At 40.7% G+C, this 19159-nt stretch overlaps 1 protein-coding gene across 1 annotated transcript; it reads left to right on the top strand.

The window, feature by feature from the left end:
* The first annotated feature begins 1476 nt into the window (after positions 1 to 1476).
* On the top strand, positions 1477 to 19159 carry vdac1 (voltage-dependent anion channel 1). The gene is made up of 9 exons (XM_081390960.1): positions 1477 to 1681; positions 2572 to 2641; positions 5347 to 5396; positions 8439 to 8591; positions 8678 to 8730; positions 10786 to 11013; positions 15367 to 15517; positions 15749 to 15806; positions 18312 to 19159. Exons 2-9 carry the CDS (start codon positions 2575 to 2577, stop codon positions 18401 to 18403), a joined length of 852 nt encoding a protein of 283 aa, XP_081247086.1. The 5' UTR covers positions 1477 to 1681; positions 2572 to 2574; the 3' UTR covers positions 18404 to 19159.

The following is a 19159-nucleotide window of genomic DNA, read 5'->3' on the forward strand; positions in this document are numbered from 1 at the left end:
TAAACAGCAAAAACGCGAATCTGTGAAGATGATGACGTCATGCACATGCGTATTATGTGTTCAGTCTATAGTTTATTCGTTTTCGCGGATCCGTGTGAATGGGGATCGTTTTGACAAAGGTGTCGTTTGTACGCGGAAAACTAAAAGGAAATGCTTCTCCATTTTAAGCACTGTCGCGTAAACGTACCCTCAGATGAAATCAACTGAAGATAAAAGAGGAAATTAAATTTAATTTAATGCGTCCTAAAACTTAGGCAGCTGACTTGTTGCCTCGCTGCCCTATCAGGCAATGCATTAGCAGTAGGGATGTGCTGAACGAGGCTTCTGAAGCAGTGAGGCTTTTACAACAAACTGCATTGGTGCTTCGAAGCTTTTGACACAGTGCTCTACTTCATGTAGTATATGTATATGTAATAAGCATGTATGTCATTAGCAAGATGACGGTGTGTGTGTGCAGCGATAGAGTTTCCTAATTTCATTTTATTTTGCACAATACAATGACAATAAAAGACTTTCTGTTCTTCATTTTTACTCGTATAAAACTTGTCTTTTCCCCTTCTAAATCTAAAGTTTAACACGCCAATAAATTAGGCCTATGTGTGTTCCTTACAAAACAACACAAACATGCACATTGTTAAACACAAATGCACAAATACAAATACAATTACATATTTTTATTCAAGAATAATTGACAACAATACACCACGTTAATTTTGTTTTTACATACATATAGACATGACCGATATAATATTGTACTAAATGGATAGTGGGTGTGGGACAGCGCAATCGATGCACTTTGTATTTTTTATTATTGTATTTTTTGTGAGGTAACAAAGCTTCATTTCCACCGGTCACGTGACAGCCTCATTTCAAGCAATGCTCCAGAACACTGTTGAGATGCAAAACTCGAAACCTCGAGACGTGTGTCGACACATCCCTACTTTGCAGGCAGTGTCTGCGCACAAAGGTACGTCTCGATACTGCAGCACACAATGTATTTAATGTGCATTTGGAAACTCACAGCACAGATGTAGTCGACTACATTTACTGTGAATCGAGACGCTCTGAGAAAGAAAACACTGACGGATTACGAGCTGCTTACGTGTAAATAAACACAGTGCTGCGCTTTACTATGAAACACAGCGCAACAAACTATATACTTGTTAAATAGAAAGCGCAGCAGGTATCGGTATATTGATACTGCAGAAGATCGTATTGTAACTATTCAGAAATATTCATATAAAAATATTATGATGTTGAAGTTTTATTTTGGAAGACATAATAAACAAAAATTATCATAATAAAAAACAGTTTTAAAATAAACGCACAAAACCTCTGGAACTCGTATTTACTAAGATACTATTGGTATTTCGTAGTAGCTTAATTATTCTGTAAACTGGATTCATTATCTGTCATATTCTGTGCAAAGAATCAACACATGCTGGCAGACCAGGAAACTCTCTATCTCTATTATAGAACTATCCGGGTGTGTGATGATCTGGAATCCAAAATCCGCTGATAAAAAAAAAAAAAAAGGAATCTGCTGATGATGCTCCGGATTACTGCGCATGCGCGGCGCAGTTTGCGTACGCTCTCTTGTGTAAGTCTGTCGTGACTCGTGTCTCTTTGCACGTCTCTCCTCCTCTCGGCTGAGTGCTGTCCTCCTCACGACCTTACAGAGGTATGTTCAGATCTGAGACCTTTATCCTGCGGGAGATTATAAAGTCGTGAGGGTCATTGAGGGTGAATGTGATTGCCTGTATCTCTAGTGTTTTAGTGACTCTGGGATGATGATTGTGATGGTGAAGCGCAACAATGTCGCGAGCAGGGCCTGAATGCCACAACTCATGCTTATAATGCGCTCGCAGTGTCTGTGCATGAGCATCGAGTGCGCGCTATCCTGATCAAATGTGCACGTGCTGTTTAAATGCATTCATCCTGTTTATGTTATTGCATTTTAATGGTTTTATTGAAATGCAAACGCGCACGCATGACTCTTGTCATTGTGTCGCTGCGCAAGCAGATCGCTTTGACAAACCAAAGGACATATTGAAGTGTTGCGGTACTGATGTGTGAAAGTGTCTGACAGCTGTGATTCTGTGCTCATTTATCCTCAATCTACTCTGATGGTGGCCTAAAAACCTGCGCCACTGAGTCTGATGCTTTTATGTGTAGAGCTCGTGTTGATTCATGCATGGAATATGCTCTGTGTGCTTAACTTCTCTGGCTTATTCTTAGAGAAATATTCATGTGTCAACCAACATTAGGCCGGTTTTTGCTGTGTAAAATATCTCACCGGGGCTGAATTGGTCCATCTTTGGGGAGGTTGCTCACTGCAGAGCCAATGGGTGGGGCTTGATGTTAAGCCCGTCCTCTCTGGATGCAGAGGGCGGTGCTTAAACCCATAACCTTATCCCTAATGAGGTCAAGCTCCGCCCATTAGAGCCACAGAGGTGAATGTGTCTGCAGTTTGCAACACTTGCACGTGTTCATGCGCCGCTCACTGTGTGACCTTGCCGTGACCTATGCCATCTTCTGTCCTGCTCACCTGACACTCTCTCTGCATTGCAGACAATGGCCGTTCCTCCGACATATGTGGACCTGGGCAAGTCTGCCAGGGACATCTTCACCAAAGGATACGGTATGAATTCATCTGTTTTTATATTAGCGCTACAGGTGCATTCACACTACAGGCGACTTGGGCGTTAGGTCGCTAGTGGGCGTTCCCACTACTGGTTGCCTAGTAATGTTTGTGAGTGACATTCACGGATGTTACTCCAATATTGTTGACAACAAATCTGTTTTCTTGCCGCTACAAACAAACATTTTGTAAGGAAAAGTCTAAATATAAATGGAATCAGTATATAAAATGCAGAATATTAAAGATGAAGGAGAAACAGCGAGTGCTCATTGCCATCGCGGCTATTTAACTGCAGCAAACGGGCAAATGTTGGTCTATGGGTTCACGAAAGCATTCAGTCTCGGAGTCAGCACGGCGAGGACCACCGTATGCACACGGACGCATATCATAAATTATAGGTCAGTTTCTGACTGCTAAAATAACCTTCTCATTCATCTAGCCTCGGTCGGACTCGGCACTGAAGGGTGACGGATCACGTGACTCCACTGACTTCACTCCTATTGGTTGTCTCTTCATTTGCATAAAGTTGAACATATCGCTGGACACGCCCCATCCAGTCGGTCACTGTCACTCGTGTCGCCGGAAATCACCCACTGTCCAATGAAATGAATTGTATCCTGTCGCTTTGTCGCTGATAGTGTGAATGCACCTTAAGGCTGTAACCATGTCTTGAACATTGGCGAGGACCAAAGATATTTTTTTGTTTGTGTGTTAATAGTGTTATATAATGCTATAATGGTAAAAATCCACACACTCCTCGTTTTTTTGTTTTTAAATCTCCATAAATCATAAACAGTGTCTCAGAACAAGCCGTTTGCAGATTGTAGTGTTTGTGGCGTCACACATGATTAGGCCCCGCCCATGACTGCTGACAGACTCCGCCCTATTAGCATAGGCCCCACCCACTACTGCTGATAGACTCTGCCCTATTCACATAGCTCCACCCTCAGTGATCTGTACAGAATGCACTCTTGCGAAGGTCATAATTTTGTAGGGCTGATAAAAAACTAAATTTGGTCACAATCAGCTACACAACTGAAAAGCATCTTTTTTTCTTAAAAAAGTACAAAATAAATAGAATCATGAAAAATAAAACGTGAAGAGATTATTTTTCTTTGCGCGTGAGAGTTCATTAACATGCGGTGACAATGGCGGATGCACAAAGTTCAATATTACACTTTCTCAAGAAGCGGCACCTGAGGCTTCCCATTTCCAGCACACGCATATTCATCACTGAACTATAGTGAGACTTCCACGAGTCACAACACAAATCTGCACAATACCAAATGATTTTCTCTCATTATAACAGTGGAAACAACATAAAATCGTCATTTAGCGTCATCTGAGGCTCTTTTGTCCAGAGGCGAGAGACTCCAGCCAGTAGGAGGAGCTCGTCCCGCATGTCCTCAACCCGCCCATAGGGGGATCTCACCATAAAATGCCGTCTTTTCAGTTTCGAGTCGACTAGTAGCCTAGCTGTCTCATTTCTCCCGACACTGCCCTCTGTAACCGGTGGGAGTGGCTTGGGAGTGGCCTCGTAGGGCAGCGAAGCAAGTGCATTCTGGGAGTTGTTGTCTTTCATCCACATGAGCCAAAAATACATTTTCTGTCTTTTCTCAGTCTAGAAGGCTCCAACTTGTGACATCTGACCTGAATACTGCGCGCTGAGTCGCTAAAACGGACTTATCGTGTTGTGCTCACCAACAAGGGTGCGACTGCTTGTCTCTGCTGTAAAACATGAACTCGCGATGCCTTGACAGCGGACAACCGGCTTTTGTGAAAAAACTTAGGGTTTAGTCAGTCTTGTCAGGTGTCTATTTCAGATGAGGAGATTAATGTTATAAAGACACACCGGCAGGCGGTTGGTGAGTAAACGAAAATGTGCGCTTTGGCAGAAGGATGTTACGTGAGAATGTGGAGAGTGTCAAAATAAAGGTGTATATCGAAATTTTAAGTGTGGAATCGATGCATCGTATCGTTAGGCGTTATATCGATGCATCGATCCATATCGTTACACCCCTATATATATATATATATACATACACACATATACACACACACACACACACACACACACACACACACACACACACACACACACACAGTGCTTTATGTAGAGACTTCTGTAGTTTTTTACCTTAAATTCTGATAAAAAACAAATAAGTTGAAATAATGCAGGATAATGACTTAAAGAAGCAGCAGATAACATCAGTTAACAACCTCATAGCTCACAGTGTAACCATTTGTCTTTAATGGTTCACAAGAAAAAATCGTTAAAAATCAATTCCCCTATGGAGAAAAGGAATTTTTACTCCAGGAACCTGACTGTTGCACTCTATTAGAAGTCTATTAGAATGACTGAACAGCGAGTCCTCCAAAAACAGACAGAACATCTGTTATAATATAATGAAATTACATGATGTTATCGATCAGCCGTTTCACACAGTTGGTGGAAACTTTCTCTGAAACCCTGGCTTGCTTTGGTCAGAAGTCTCTGGCAGCTTATTAAAGTGCATGTGTGATTCCCTGAGATATTGAGGTCCTCTCAGGAGCGAAACGAGGATCTTCAGTTCAGTAATGTGCTTTCAGAGCAGTGATTCACTACATCCACAGCTTATAGACTCTTATAGACAGTCAGTCAGATCACACACTGATCGCTCTTCATGCTGTTTTGTGTTTGTGATGCTTGTCTTTGTCGTTTGCAGGTTTTGGTCTTATCAAGTTGGACTTGAAAACGAGGTCAGAGAATGGATTGGTAAGTAGACAGTGGATCATGGACAAAATCAACAGCGCTTGACGTGATTTCTGTTCAGATGTCTATTTCACTCACAGAATCAGACTGTGGGACAAACTCAGTTGAAATGCTGCTGATGTGTAGTTTTAAAAAGCCAGAATCTGTAATGCTTTCTTTTTTTGGCAAGAATCTGCTCTGAGGTTAATGTAGACACTAAGACATGTATAGAGCACTTGACCTTTTGACTGTTTACTCGTGTTAGTATGAGCTAGGAATGTTAATGTCCGTACACTTAAACCTGCCATCAACAATGAAAGGACTTGGAAATGACAAAGGATTTTGTCTTTAGACACAGAAGAGTTTAGGCCTGGTTGTTGACACTGATTTCACGAATCAGTTTTGGCTCTTGATTTAATTCGTATTTTGATTTAGTACGTGTCCATTCAAGGGAGAGAGTCTCTCAACTGAAGCTGTAAACTATACAGGGAATCCTGGCAGCTTGCACATTATTATAACAGTTTATATTTAAGTGCTTAATTTGGATAATTCGTTGTTTAAGTATAAACATTAAAACGATCTGTTTTCATGACAGTTTGTTTTAAACATAAATTAAATGAAGACATCACTAACAGGTTAAGAAAAAAATATAGTGCATATGTAATATCTGGGCTCCAGAATAACATCTGAGAAGAGTAGGTGTATTTAATTATTACATTTCTGTTGTTTTGCATCAATAAGTGCAGTTTTACAATAAGGTTCATTAGTTAACATTAGTTAATGTATTAATTAACATGAACTAACCATGAGCAATACATTAGTTACTGTTGTATCATAATTGATACAAATACAGCTGTTCATTGTTTGTTCATGTTAGTTCACAGTGCATTAACAAGATTTAATAAAGTATTAGTAAATGTTGAAATCAACAAAGATTAATAATGCTGTATAAGGGCAGTTCATTTATAGTTCATGCTAACTTATGTAGTTAACTAATGAACCTTATTGTAAAGTGTTAGCATTTATTTATTAGAAATGCACGTTTGACAGTAAAGCACTGAGCTGGAGTTAAGATGCAGATGAAATTAACTTCTGTTAACAACAGAAACATGCAAAAACCTCATTTTTATAGGGATTTTTTTAAATATCCTTCTCTTATTAAATGTACCACTGTTCTTCTATAGTATCATACTGAACTGACCGACAGCTTCAGTGATTATATAAAAGCGAGGCTTTATGTCGAACGCACATGAACTAACAAAAAAGAGGTCTCGTCACATCCGCTTGTCGGAGAAAGTGTTAACGGCAGTATGAACTGATGCCGATATCAATGGACCTTTAAGATAATCAACTTAACTAGCTAGTTCTTTTCATTGTTGCCGTTTTAGTCAATTTAAATATTTGAATGTTAGTGAGAAGAAGAAAAATAATAAAGTAAAACTGCTCTATATTTAACAAAACGCATGCAAAAGACAGAACTAGAAGCGATTTGACCCATTTTACAGAATACTTTGACAAAGAATGATGTGTTATTTTATAATAGTGATTTCATTATGTCTAAATATAAATTTAAAAGCAAAATTTGTGCAAAAAAATATATATTAGTGAGTGGAAATGGCTAATAAGTCAATAAGTACTCTGCCGCCATCTACTGGTTATACTGGTAATTTCATGAATAAAAGCGTTTGTTTGCCACTAAGAGTTAGTTTTCCTAGATCTTGAAACTGAGCTTTACAAATGGGGACTATCTTTTAAGGATGAATAAATAATGTTATCACATTAATGTTACTGGTTATCACATTAAAAAAAACATTTAAATCGGATAATATTTAGAGCTTTGAAGTGTTTTGAAATTGTGAGAAGTACTTGAAAGTCCTTAAAGTGCTTGAAATTCACTCTCAAAAGGTTGCATGAACCAGAAATTAATAATGTAAAAACATTAGACTCTTTCTGCCACAACACCATGGTTATAGTTAGCGTTTCTACATTAAATCCATGGTAAATGATGGTGATTTGTGGACTGAAAAGCATTTCATAACTTGGCTCAATGTTTTACAATGTCTCTCCTAGTTTCCAGGTTATCTATGATTATTAACAAAGAAAATGAGGGGCTTTTGTACCGGAGGAAACTTTTCCTAGAACTATTGGTGGAAGATCCCGGATTTTGCCGCGTTCGCACCGCAGGATCTAGGAATGATTTCAGTTCTAGGAACTCCTTATGGAGGAACTAATTTAGCTAATAACTAATGTAACCCTAACCCTCCTACCCTAGAGTCGGTCTAAACCAGCGCTGTATGAACTATCCGTGACGTTAGTGTTCGCTGATTGGCTGAACACACTCGAAACACCCGCCATTCTTAAAAAGCTGTAAACACAGATTATAGCCTATATATTTACTCCAGAAACTAACTCTACGAACATGTAAAACAGGGATAGATGAGCCTCTAAACCTTTACGCTGAGGAGAACATCCAACGGCACTTTGAGGAGAACAAGAGAAACATGATTATGTGTTTCTGCTCATCAGACACACGGCATACGCTAATAACTCTTCATCACTGTCTACTCTCTGTGTGTAACAGTTCTGTCTGATAACGTATGAGACGGCACTGATAGACAGATCACACACTAATGAACACGGAGAATGAGAGCGCTGCCGTTCTCAGAGACGTCAAAATAAAAGTCTCAACAACAAGCGTCTCACGTCACTTCAGAGTTCCTGCAGGCGCTGCGAACGCAACCAGAAAACGTTCTCGGGGAATCATCCTGGTGGCTCGTTCCTAGAACTATCCAGTGCGAAAGCCCCTAATGTTGATATATGCTGGTGCCCTGATTATAGTTCATATATGCTCCTCTCTAGAGTTAATTTTTATACCCAACTATCAATTTTATGGATATTGAATGGCTTTTCTGATGTTATGAATCATTGTTTACAAGCTGTTTTACTGATATCTTTCCACTGTTGAAACGCTGATTGAGCGATTACTCACCATTTTTTCATACTTGACCGGTTTGGTCTGACTGATCGACCCATCAGTGTCCATCATGTGTTCTCCTGCTACTGTAGGAATTTAAAAGCTCCGGCTCGGCTAACACAGAGACCAGTAAGGTAGCAGGAACACTGGAGACCAAGTACAAGTGGGCCGAACACGGGCTGACGTTCACCGAGAAGTGGAACACCGACAACACTCTCGGCACAGAGATCACTCTGGAAGACCAGGTGAGAGACGTGGAAAACTGATCCAGTGCACATGATGTGATATGAGTTACAGTCTTCTAACATGAATGCTGCTTTATTTTCCTCAGTTGGCCAAAGGGCTGAAGTTGACATTTGATTCCTCCTTTTCTCCAAACACTGGGTATGTGCCTCGTTCACCACATCTGTTCTCCAGTATAACCAATGCAGATGCAGCAACACGGGGCACTTATATGACAGATGTGTGATATCATCGCTGTCGGGTGGAAAACTTGCATGTCCAAAAACGCTACCTTTCAGGAAATGAAAAAAAAAAAAAAGTCAAAGTACATATAGTCAGACAGTTGCATGTCATATTATTAACATTTTACCAAAATTAAGCTCAATGTAGTTACTAGGATTTAGAACAGCAAATGTCGGAAAATGCGTGTTTTGTCCATCATTTGAACAGCTGCATCTGAGGCAGCAAGTGCATGCTGTTACACTTCATCAACTTACAAATTAGTTAGTTAGTTAAGTTTATTTCGGTCAACTTCAAAAGAAGGAAAAGAAAAGAAATACAATTTACAAGCAAACATAGAAATGAAAAACAATATTTTCAAAAGAAAAAAAAAAGGTTGCTTGACCGAAAAGGTGTCGGCTGAAGCTTATGCTTATTTAATTTATTTGACACAAATAAATAAAAAAGTATAAAGGTTAAGTAAGGGATAATGTATAGTGAGCCGGTTGTTATAGTGAATAACAACCCCGACAGGCTGAACGGGATCCCGACGCGAAGCGGAGGGATCTTGAATCAGCCTGAAGGGGTTGTTATTCACTATAACAACCGGCTCACTATACATTATCCCGCTTATTACATGGCTACCTACAAAATAAATGAATAATTTGCCGCGAATTATTGATTTAAAAAGGGGTTATTGATTTAAAAACGATTGTATTGCTTCCGCTAAAGAAAATAGTCCGTTCCGCGTCCATAGCAACGCGCTGTTTTTCATGGCAACGGTCTGTTATACTTCGCAGCGGTCTGTTATAAAGAAATAACAGACCGCATTCTATATTGGAATTCAGCCAAGCCATGTAATAAAAAGTTATAAAGTATAGTTATGTTAAAGTATAGGTACTGATATTGATATCTGATATTTGACCAAAATGTTAGAATTTTTTTTTTTATAAAAGATGAATTGCTTTGCTCAGGCTATTTAAGACACTAGACTATTGACTATGACTCGACGACAAATATACATATTTCCTCAAATACATAAAACATTATCCTTATTAGGGATGCATGGATAGGATTTTGTTTTGGGCCGCTACTAGTTTGAATAAACAACTGTTAGCCGATACCCATATTTGTCATTTGCTCACTTATTTGAACTTTTGTTATTAAAATAGATTACTGTTTTGATCATAGTTTAAATTAGTAACATTAAAAATGTTAAAAAAGGTTACAAATATGTTTTACATTACAGCTGTAAAATTACAATACCAATATTTATGGCTGTCTTAATTTCTTAATTTTGCAACATTACACCATTAAACTTTCATTTTGACAGAAAACCGCTATGTCATTAAGCCGTATCGCAATTTCATCAATTGTGCAGCTCTTGTCCAACCCCTGAATCAGGACTGCTTCAATAGTGTTAAACACGTGAAAATCAAATAGTATATTAACTCTGTATGTGACCCTGGACCACAAAACCAGTCACAAGGGTACATTTTTTTAAATAAATAAGCTTTCCATTGATGTGTGGTTTGTCAGGATAGGACAATATTTGAGAGTGATACAACTATTGAAAATCTGGAATCTGAGGATGCACAAAAAATTGAAACATTGAGAAAATCTCCTTTAAAGTTGTTCATTTATGTTGGAGATTGTGCTGCATCCACTCACAAAAATGTCTTTTTGATATATTTGCAGTAAGAAATTTACAAAATATCTTCATGGAACATGATCTTTACTTAATATCCTAATGATTTTTGTCATAAAGGAAAAATCTATAATTTTGACCCATACAGTGTATTGTTGGCTATTGCCTCAGATATACCCGTGCGACATGTGACTAGTTTTGTGGTCCAGGGTCACATATTAGTTGATGACTTCCTCATATTAAGTGTTGTTGTTGTTCTTCCACACGAATCACACAAATGGAGCACAGAATCACCAATACATTTCTGAATTTCTGACGTTTCTCATGGCTTCTTTCGTAACTTCCCATAGCAAGAAGAGCGGGAAGATCAAGAGCAGCTTCCAGCACGATCACCTGAACCTGGGCTGTGACGTGGACTACGATATCAACGGCACCGCAGTGCATGGAGGCGTGGTGGTGGGCTTCGAGGGCTGGCTGGCCGGGTACCAGATGACCTTCGAGGCCGGCAGGAACCGGATCTCTCAGAGCAACTTCGCTGTCGGATACAAGACCGACGAGTTTCAGCTGCACACAAACGTGTACGTACTGAACCCAGTATCTGCATTAGTGAGATGTCGTACTGAACCCAGTATCTGCATTAGTGAGATGTCGTACTGAACCCAGTGTCTGCATTAGTGAGATGTCGTACTGAACGCTGGATCTGCATTAGTGAGATGTCGTACTGAACCCAGTGTCTGCATTAGTGAGATGTCGTACTGAACCCAGTGTCTGCATTAGTGAGATGTCGTACTGAACCCAGTGTCTGCATTAGTGAGATGTCGTACTGAACGCTGGATCTGCATTAGTGAGATGTCGTACTGAACCCAGTGTCTGCATTAGTGAGATGTCGTACTGAACCCAGTATCTGCATTAGTGAGATGTCGTACTGAACCCAGTATCTGCATTAGTGAGATGTCGTACTGAACCCAGTGTCTGCATTAGTGAGATGTCGTACTGAACCCAGTGTCTGCATCAGTGAGATGGCGTACTGAACCCAGTGTCTGCATTAGTGAGATGTCGTACTGAACGCTGGATCTGCATTAGTGAGATGTCGTACTGAACCCAGTATCTGCATTAGTGAGATGTCGTACTGAACCCAGTGTCTGCATCAGTGAGATGTCGTACTGAACCCAGTGTCTGCATTAGTGAGATGTCGTACTGAACGCTGGATCTGCATTAGTGAGATGTCGTACTGAACCCAGTGTCTGCATTAGTGAGATGTCGTACTGAACCCAGTGTCTGCATTAGTGAGATGTCGTACTGAACCCAGTGTCTGCATTAGTGAGATGTCGTACTGAACCCAGTGTCTGCATTAGTGAGATGTCGTACTGAACCCAGTGTCTGCATCAGTGAGATGTCGTACTGAACGCTGGATCTGCATTAGTGAGATGTCGTACTGAACCCAGTGTCTGCATTAGTGAGATGTCGTACTGAACCCAGTGTCTGCATCAGTGAGATGGCGTACTGAACCCAGTGTCTGCATCAGTGAGATGTCGTACTGAACGCTGGATCTGCATTAGTGAGATGTCGTACTGAACCCAGTGTCTGCATTAGTGAGATGTCGTACTGAACCCAGTGTCTGCATTAGTGAGATGTCGTACTGAACCCAGTGTCTGCATTAGTGAGATGTCGTACTGAACCCTGTGTCTGCATTAGTGAGATGTCGTACTGAACCCAGTGTCTGCATTAGTGAGATGTCGTACTGAACCCAGTGTCTGCATTAGTGAGATGTCGTACTGAACCCAGTATCTGCATTAGTGAGATGTCGTACTGAACCCAGTGTCTGCATTAGTGAGATGTCGTACTGAACCCAGTGTCTGCATTAGTGAGATGTCGTACTGAACCCAGTATCTGCATTAATGAGATGTCGTACTGAACCCAGTGTCTGCATTAGTGAGATGTCGTACTGAACCCAGTATCTGCATTAGTGAGATGTCGTACTGAACCCAGTGTCTGCATTAGTGAGATGTCGTACTGAACCCAGTATCTGCATTAGTGAGATGTCGTACTGAACCCAGTATCTGCATTAGTGAGATGTCGTACTGAACCCAGTGTCTGCATTAGTGAGATGTCGTACTGAACCCAGTGTCTGCATTAGTGAGATGTCGTACTGAACCCAGTGTCTGCATTAGTGAGATGTCGTACTGAACCCAGTATCTGCATTAGTGAGATGTCGTACTGAACCCTGTGTCTGCATTAGTGAGATGTCGTACTGAACCCAGTGTCTGCATTAGTGAGATGTCGTACTGAACCCAGTGTCTGCATTAGTGAGATGTCGTACTGAACCCAGTGTCTGCATTAGTGAGATGTCGTACTGAACCCAGTGTCTGCATTAGTGAGATGTCGTACTGAACGCTGGATCTGCATTAGTGAGATGTCGTACTGAACCCAGTGTCTGCATTAGTGAGATGTCGTACTGAACGCTGGATCTGCATTAGTGAGATGTCGTACTGAACCCAGTGTCTGCATTAGTGAGATGTCGTACTGAACGCTGGATCTGCATTAGTGAGATGTCGTACTGAACCCAGTGTCTGCATTAGTGAGATGTCGTACTGAACCCAGTATCTGCATTAGTGAGATGTCGTACTGAACCCAGTGTCTGCATTAGTGAGATGTCGTACTGAACGCTGGATCTGCATTAGTGAGATGTCGTACTGAACCCAGTGTCTGCATTAGTGAGATGTCGTACTGAACCCTGTGTCTGCATTAGTGAGATGTCGTACTGAACCCAGTGTCTGCATTAGTGAGATGTCGTACTGAACCCAGTGTCTGCATTAGTGAGATGTCGTACTGAACCCAGTGTCTGCATTAGTGAGATGTCGTACTGAACCCAGTGTCTGCATTAGTGAGATGTCGTACTGAACCCAGTGTCTGCATTAGTGAGATGTCGTACTGAACCCAGTGTCTGCATTAGTGAGATGTCGTACTGAACCCAGTGTCTGCATTAGTGAGATGTCGTACTGAACCCAGTGTCTGCATTAGTGAGATGTCGTACTGAACCCAGTGTCTGCATTAGTGAGATGTCGTACTGAACCCAGTGTCTGCATTAGTGAGATGTCGTACTGAACGCTGGATCTGCATTAGTGAGATGTCGTACTGAACCCAGTGTCTGCATTAGTGAGATGTCGTACTGAACCCAGTGTCTGCATTAGTGAGATGGCGTACTGAACCCAGTGTCTGCATTAGTGAGATGTCGTACTGAACCCAGTGTCTGCATTAGTGAGATGTCGTACTGAACCCAGTGTCTGCATTAGTGAGATGTCGTACTGAACGCTGGATCTGCATTAGTGAGATGTCGTACTGAACCCAGTGTCTGCATTAGTGAGATGTCGTACTGAACCCAGTATCTGCATTAGTGAGATGTCGTACTGAACCCAGTGTCTGCATTAGTGAGATGTCGTACTGAACGCTGGATCTGCATTAGTGAGATGTCGTACTGAACCCAGTATCTGCATTAGTGAGATGTCGTACTGAACCCAGTGTCTGCATTAGTGAGATGTCGTACTGAACCCAGTGTCTGCATTAGTGAGATGTCGTACTGAACCCAGTGTCTGCATTAGTGAGATGTCGTACTGAACCCAGTATCTGCATTAGTGAGATGTCGTACTGAACCCAGTGTCTGCATTAGTGAGATGTCGTACTGAACCCAGTGTCTGCATTAGTGAGATGTCGTACTGAACCCAGTATCTGCATTAGTGAGATGTCGTACTGAACCCAGTATCTGCATTAGTGAGATGTCGTACTGAACCCAGTATCTGCATTAGTGAGATGTCGTACTGAACCCAGTGTCTGCATTAGTGAGATGTCGTACTGAACCCAGTGTCTGCATTAGTGAGATGTCGTACTGAACCCTGTGTCTGCATTAGTGAGATGTCGTACTGAACGCTGGATCTGCATTAGTGAGATGTCGTACTGAACCCAGTGTCTGCATTAGTGAGATGTCGTACTGAACGCTGGATCTGCATTAGTGAGATGTCGTACTGAACCCAGTGTCTGCATTAGTGAGATGTCGTACTGAACGCTGGATCTGCATTAGTGAGATGTCGTACTGAACGCTGGATCTGCATTAGTGAGATGGATAGGGTTCTCCATGCGTGTTGTTTTTCCAGGCTCAAGGTTAGAAAGGTGGGTTATTTATATATTTGTTTATTCCCTGGCGATTGGATTTGTCCAGGGCTTTGCTGCTGGAAGGAACGCACTAATGTCACTGCCTACTTCTTTATATAATTGAGGCTCAAATAAAAGAGTGAGTTAATTCTGTGCAGTTGTTTAAGGCTCTGCAGTAAAAACACCCTAGATAACACATACATGATGTATTTTAAAGATCCAGTCTTTTTATCTTTTAAACTCATTTGATCATCAAAATAACATATGTTAAAATAATGTTTTTTTTCCTTGAAAGAAATGCCTTGAAAAAATATCTTGAATGTAACTCGACACTCTTGCCTCATTTAGTATGCGTGGTTCTATGAATATGCAAATGAGCCCCGCCTCCACTCACTCACTCAGCTCAGAGATCCACTGGTTGACGATCACACGTTGATCTGATTGGTTACAAGGTAGTTTGTGACGTCAGAAACACCAGCGATTTCAAAGCGTGTTTTTGAGACTGTCTTTGGTTCACTGCAGTTTTAAGGAGGAAATACTCAGCAATGGTGTCGACTTATGAATTTACACATGGTTTGTCTTAAAGCATATTAAAAACACCACATAGACACATAAACAACATTAAAAGCTGGATTTTAAAGGGCAGTTTTGTGTGTGGTGTTTTTCTTCTAGAGCAGTCTATTTGACCATTTGACAATTTAGTGCCATTTACTGTTTTAAAAAGCTTAGTATTGAATTGAAAAGATGAAAAAGATGTGTCTGAATGATGTGTTTTCTAATCACAGGAATGATGGAACAGAATTCGGTGGCTCCATTTACCAGAAAGTGAATGATAACCTGGAGACGGCGGTGAACCTGGCCTGGACCGCCGGGAACAGCAACACCCGCTTCGGCATCGCGGCCAAGTATCAGATCGACGCCGACGCTTCCTTCTCGGTGTGTGTTGAGTAACTAAGTGAAAATGTGATATGAATCTGTGATGTGAAACCAATTCAATCATACGATACACTTCTCTCTTCTGCAGAATATTACGAGATGGAAAAATATTAAGAATTTAAACGCATTTACTGAGCTAGAAGAAAAGAGTAGATTTTGCTGTTTCTTATGTGTCTTACCCAGAACATAATGACTGTTTTTACACTCACACACTTTTTGTCTGTCTTACAGGCCAAAGTGAATAATTCTAGCCTCGTCGGCCTGGGATATACTCAAACCTTGAAGCCCGGTAAGTAAATATAGATGTAAATTATGTGCAACAAGTTTAATAACACTGTTCAAAATGCATATGCAACCGTTTAAACCAGGCGTGTCCAGTCCTGCTCGTAGAGGACCTGCAGTCCTAAAGTAACCCAGCTGATCAACATCTGGAGGATTGCTAGAAACATTTGAAACATTGCTTAATAGTTCAAAGGAGCTGCTAAGTAATGTTATTTTTAAATCCATTAATAACTTCAATATTCTGAATTTATTGCATTTATTTAATAAATGATCCTGGGGTTTTCAATGACCTCAGAGAGTCAGGACCTCGGTATAACGTTCGGAAGAAATAGCAAGGAGCCATTTTAATGATTTATTTATAAACTAGTGTTTTCTGAGTCAGTGTCGTCTGCAGAGATGATGATGCTGACTCTCCAGTGAACGCATCTATAGAGAGAAATTACCTTTCATGCGGATTACATAATCAGAGAGCATCTGTTTTAGATTTGAATTGGTTTGTTTAAAAATAAACAATTAAAGCTTTCTATAGATCTATTTCTCATGTCTGGGAGGCAATTGGCCTAGACGCTGAGTTCTGGTTCATTTTTGTGAAGCGCTCCAGTTCACAGAGACTGAGACGGCAGAAAGCGCATCCTGATTGTTTTCTTTATTTTAGAAAGGCACAAAAATTTTTCTGATTTTGTGAGTGTACACTAATAAAAGTTTTCCTTTACAGTTTCAAATGATGCATTACTCTTATCTTATATGACCAAAAATGACCAAAAATGCAAGCGCTGGCACCTCCATGTCATGCAGTAAAGTTATCTGGACAAGCGCACTATTGGTCAGATCCAACACTGCGCACAAACACTTGGATATCCGCCTAATACTAGCGCACATTTATCTAGGTTAATGTCAGATCGAACGGACTTGTAAAGTTTCTACTACATACGTTTCAAATGATAAGAAATATTTAAGTCGATGGATGATAGGCGAACGTTTGGATTTTCTGCCCGACATACTGTAATTGTTTTTTTCTGCGACTAACTGACTAATACAGTTTTGGTTGACTTAATTTTATTTTCGATTTAAGCGAAATCGAAGAACGAACTGATGTGACGTCATTTCGTTTGGAGTTCGTTTTGGGAGTTCGAAACAGCTTGCCGAAGCGCTGACGTCGACGTCCGGCTTCTATCACACACTCAAGCTCCGCCCTCTGTGCTGGGAGCAGCAGCTCATTTGCATTTAAAGGGACACACACAAAAACTGTGCGTTTTTGCTCACCCTCAAAAAGTGACAACTTCAACATGCTATATAAAAATATCTGTGGGGTATTTTGAGCTAAAACTTCACATACACACTCTGGGGACATCAGAGACTTATTTTACATCTTGTGAAAAGGGCCTTATTGGATCACAAATTGTTGACATGTCCTCAAAAATATGTGTAGGAAATAGGCCCGTAAAATCTAAAACCAGGCACCTCAGCTCCACTCACGTCCCGCCTCTTTGCCCATTATCCGGGAGTCACGCTCCAAGATAACGACGGCCGGCTCCGCCCACTTTGGGCTTCAAAAATGCTCTTCAGAAACAGACGGGTGACATCACGGACACTACGTCCACTGTATGTTAGGACCCACACTGGGTGAGCAGCGCCCCCTGCTGGCCTCGCTAACACCGCTTCCAGCAGCAACCCAGTTTTCCCAGGACTCTCCCATCCTTCGCTTCAGAGGGAAACCAGTCTTGGGCTACAGGCTGATAGCTGTTGGATTAATGTGCATGAACTCTGAACTCAGCTGGGCATCGAACACCCCTGGTTTAAACTATTTAAAGATATTTGGCTTGTGGCGTTTATGTACCAATGCAGCATTAGTAAGGGTTCGTACAAGGTGCTAAAAATGCTTGAAGTACTTGAATTTGAATTTTTGAAATTTAGTCCTGGGAAACCCTTGAAAACAGCCATATTTATGAAAAGACATATTTATTGAAAGACAATCAGTAAACAAATACATGTGAAATTAGTGTTTAATTTTGTGTGAAAAGATTGTTTTATCGATGAAATGAATGCTGCAGCCCATCTGATATAGATATAGAGCCGTTTCGCATGACTGAGCGTGATATTGCTCATATAAATATCCAAGTATATGATACAGCTTTCATTCTTCAGGTCAATCATATATTAATGAGGGAAAAATCAGTTTGAATAAGTAAAGCGATGTCTTTGTCATAGTATCCTTTCAATGGTTAAAGTTGCATCTGCTGCACGTTATTTGTACCATTTTGTTTTATTGGTTTATTTTTGTTTATCTTACCTTTTTTGGAATTCGAAAGATAATAAAGACATTGTTTGATACGTGAGATCTCTGATTGAAGTACTTCAAAAGTACCCAAAACAGTAGTGCTTGAATACTTGCATTTTGCAGTATCTGTACGAACCCTGAATTTACTGCTGTACTAAACTGATCCTTTACTTTCAGTAAGTTCTCATGGATGTAAATGTTCCCTGTCTAACTCTTTCCCATCTCTTCACTCAGGTATTAAGCTGACCCTTTCTGCTCTTCTGGATGGGAAGAACATTAATGCTGGTGGACACAAACTGGGTTTGGGTCTGGAGTTTGAGGCATAGGAAGCCGAGGATTGCAATAATCCTGACTTGATTTTTTTTCTTTTTCTTCCCTTTTGAATACCTCCCCTCACAAACCTTGTTTCTCTTAGAATACCTGGCCGAGGACACACACTCGGTCAAATAATGCGTTAGTAGAGGCTCACTTCTTCAGAGAGTGTATTTACTAAAGGAAAGACACTGCTATAGGTCACACAGAATGAAAGGAGAGCATAAATGGCTTTAAAATGTATTTTCAATACATCATTGACATTATTTATTTCAGTGTTGATTGTGACAGAATGTTTCACCAATATTTTTGGCCGTTGGCTAGGAAGAGATGTTTACGTCAGAAAACACTAATGCTAGCTGACAACATTCCTGATCCACGGTTTTCACCCCAACTAACCTTGAAAGAAGGGACCCGTACATAAGAATACACTCGAGGGCCGCTGTAGGAGCCCTTCACGTCTTTAGTGGTAGACACCAGACTTTTGGGTGCGTTTCGTGTTTGTCTCGTCTGTGCGAGTGAACCCACATGTGTATCTTGTCCATTATTGTTTTATTACTGCATACTTGCCTGTACCTTTTATGGCAAAACTCTTTCAGCTGTCCCCGAACTAAAGGAGATTGGAAACAACCTTTAGATGTGCCGGGGAAGAGCATGAGAGATTTGAATATGTGGACGTAGTCTTCCGTTTTTAAATGTTGGATTAGCATACTGTGGATTTAGCAGTTTGGTTACTTTAAGTTGAATAAAACATTTGGACCTGGAACACA

This window comes from Scardinius erythrophthalmus (assembly GCF_964197995.2).
Source record: "Scardinius erythrophthalmus genome assembly, chromosome: 17".
Classification (NCBI taxonomy): Eukaryota; Metazoa; Chordata; class Actinopteri; order Cypriniformes; family Leuciscidae; genus Scardinius; species Scardinius erythrophthalmus.

Bases quoted from the DNA above. Each gene is read 5' to 3' on its own strand.
- vdac1 (XM_081390960.1), top strand. From the start codon at position 2,575: ATGGCCGTTCCTCCGACATATGTGGACCTGGGCAAGTCTGCCAGGGAC. The intron at 2,642-5,346 runs GTATGAATTCAT...TGTCGTTTGCAG, and splicing joins CATCTTCACCAAAGGATACG to GTTTTGGTCTTATCAAGTTG. The intron at 8,731-10,785 runs GTATGTGCCTCG...AACTTCCCATAG, and splicing joins TCCTTTTCTCCAAACACTGG to CAAGAAGAGCGGGAAGATCA.